Below are 1405 nucleotides of genomic sequence, written 5' to 3' on the forward strand. Positions count from 1 at the left end.
CAGATACAGCTTATCTCACATATCACAAAATACACATATTTCATTTCATGTGGCGCTCTTCCTGTCATTTCTACCTGTTTTGACATTTTTACTCTGGAGCCACTGTTCTAAATTTCATTTCCACATCAAGATTTTCAGTGGCTCAGGTTCCGGAATGCACTTGGCGATCATCTTCTACCGGCGATCTCGAAATATCCTTCCATATACACGTTTCCATGCTGGTGGAGCATGTACTTGTGGGTAAGAAACCAAGCCACCTCTTTACTCCAATGACAAACTAGCATATGGGATCACTCGAGCAGCCAGAATGACTTCTTCCGCAAGATGACGATGCTGTTTGTTTCACGGCCCGGCTTCAACTTTTAGACAGCCTCAGCCGCTCATACCATCCTCATTCTTCACTGTTTAAGCAACTCATCGGTCTTGAGCAACTTCGATTGAGAACATGTTTCCTGTTTTCATTTGAATTTGCCTTTCATTCAAGGCAAATGCGATGCTCAGCAACATTCGTGGAAGTGATGTGAAAACAAGTGAAACATGCGTCACAACAAACGAAAAACAGTCGTCACTATACAACCATTTTCCATTTCCTCATGACATAAAAACGTTATTGCTTTACCGGCAATCAATGACGTCATCTCTTCTTCATTTGAAACTGTTACGCTGTCGATTGTATTTTTTATCATATTTATAATGATTGATCAAAAATTTGTCACACACAAGCCCGCACACACACAAACACACACACAAATGAACAGCGCAACGCAACCACCGCACTGAACACAACGTCAAACGAGAACTGCGCTCGCTCGCCTGCCACGGCTTCTCTTATACTAGCGTGGTGGTGCGTCGCTTCGCATTTCGTCGAAAATTTTCCAGCGTAGTCTCTTTTCGCTCACGCCAAACGTGATTGGTAGATACAGAATTTTCAATTGCTCGATGGTCTCTTTTAGCTCACGCTGAACATGACTGCTTTGCACGGAATTTTCCAGTTGCTCGACCGAGTCTCTTTTAGCTCACGCCTGCCGTTATTTACATACGAGACTCGTCTAATGAAATCGGCTATGAGAAGAGCGCGTAGGTCAGAAGATCTGCCGCTCAAATTACTGTGGTACAATACACTCAATATGACTGTACATTCTGATGAACCACCTTAAATTTGCATACTTTTTGTATTATTACAACTCATCTTTACATTTTCTTACCGTTTACGTGTTTGTTATCCTTATTTTTCAATAAACAGTGCTTTCTATGAATTTGTTGTTGCGAGTTGCGTGATTTTAACTAATTAATGTACAATTAAAATGCATTACAACTCATATTGTATTCACATTTCTTTTTTACGTAATAGCTTGGTGGTGTGTAGCTTCGCATTTTGTCGAAAATTTACCCGCGTAGTCTCTTT

The 1405-nt window shown here is 40.9% G+C and overlaps 1 protein-coding gene across 1 annotated transcript; it reads right to left on the reverse strand.

Moving 5' to 3' along the window:
- Window positions 1-833: 833 nt before the first annotated feature.
- Window positions 834-1374, reverse strand: Tsp_14093 (conserved hypothetical protein). The gene is made up of 4 exons (XM_003367132.1): window positions 1345-1374; window positions 1206-1284; window positions 1041-1152; window positions 834-1008 (listed from the first exon to the last, which is right to left on the reverse strand). Exons 1-4 carry the CDS (start codon window positions 1372-1374, stop codon window positions 834-836), a joined length of 396 nt encoding a protein of 131 aa, XP_003367180.1.
- Between the last annotated feature and the right edge of the window lie 31 nt (window positions 1375-1405).

Source organism: Trichinella spiralis, assembly GCF_000181795.1.
Source record: "Trichinella spiralis strain ISS 195 chromosome Unknown Scfld4782, whole genome shotgun sequence".
Taxonomy (NCBI): Eukaryota; Metazoa; Nematoda; class Enoplea; order Trichinellida; family Trichinellidae; genus Trichinella; species Trichinella spiralis.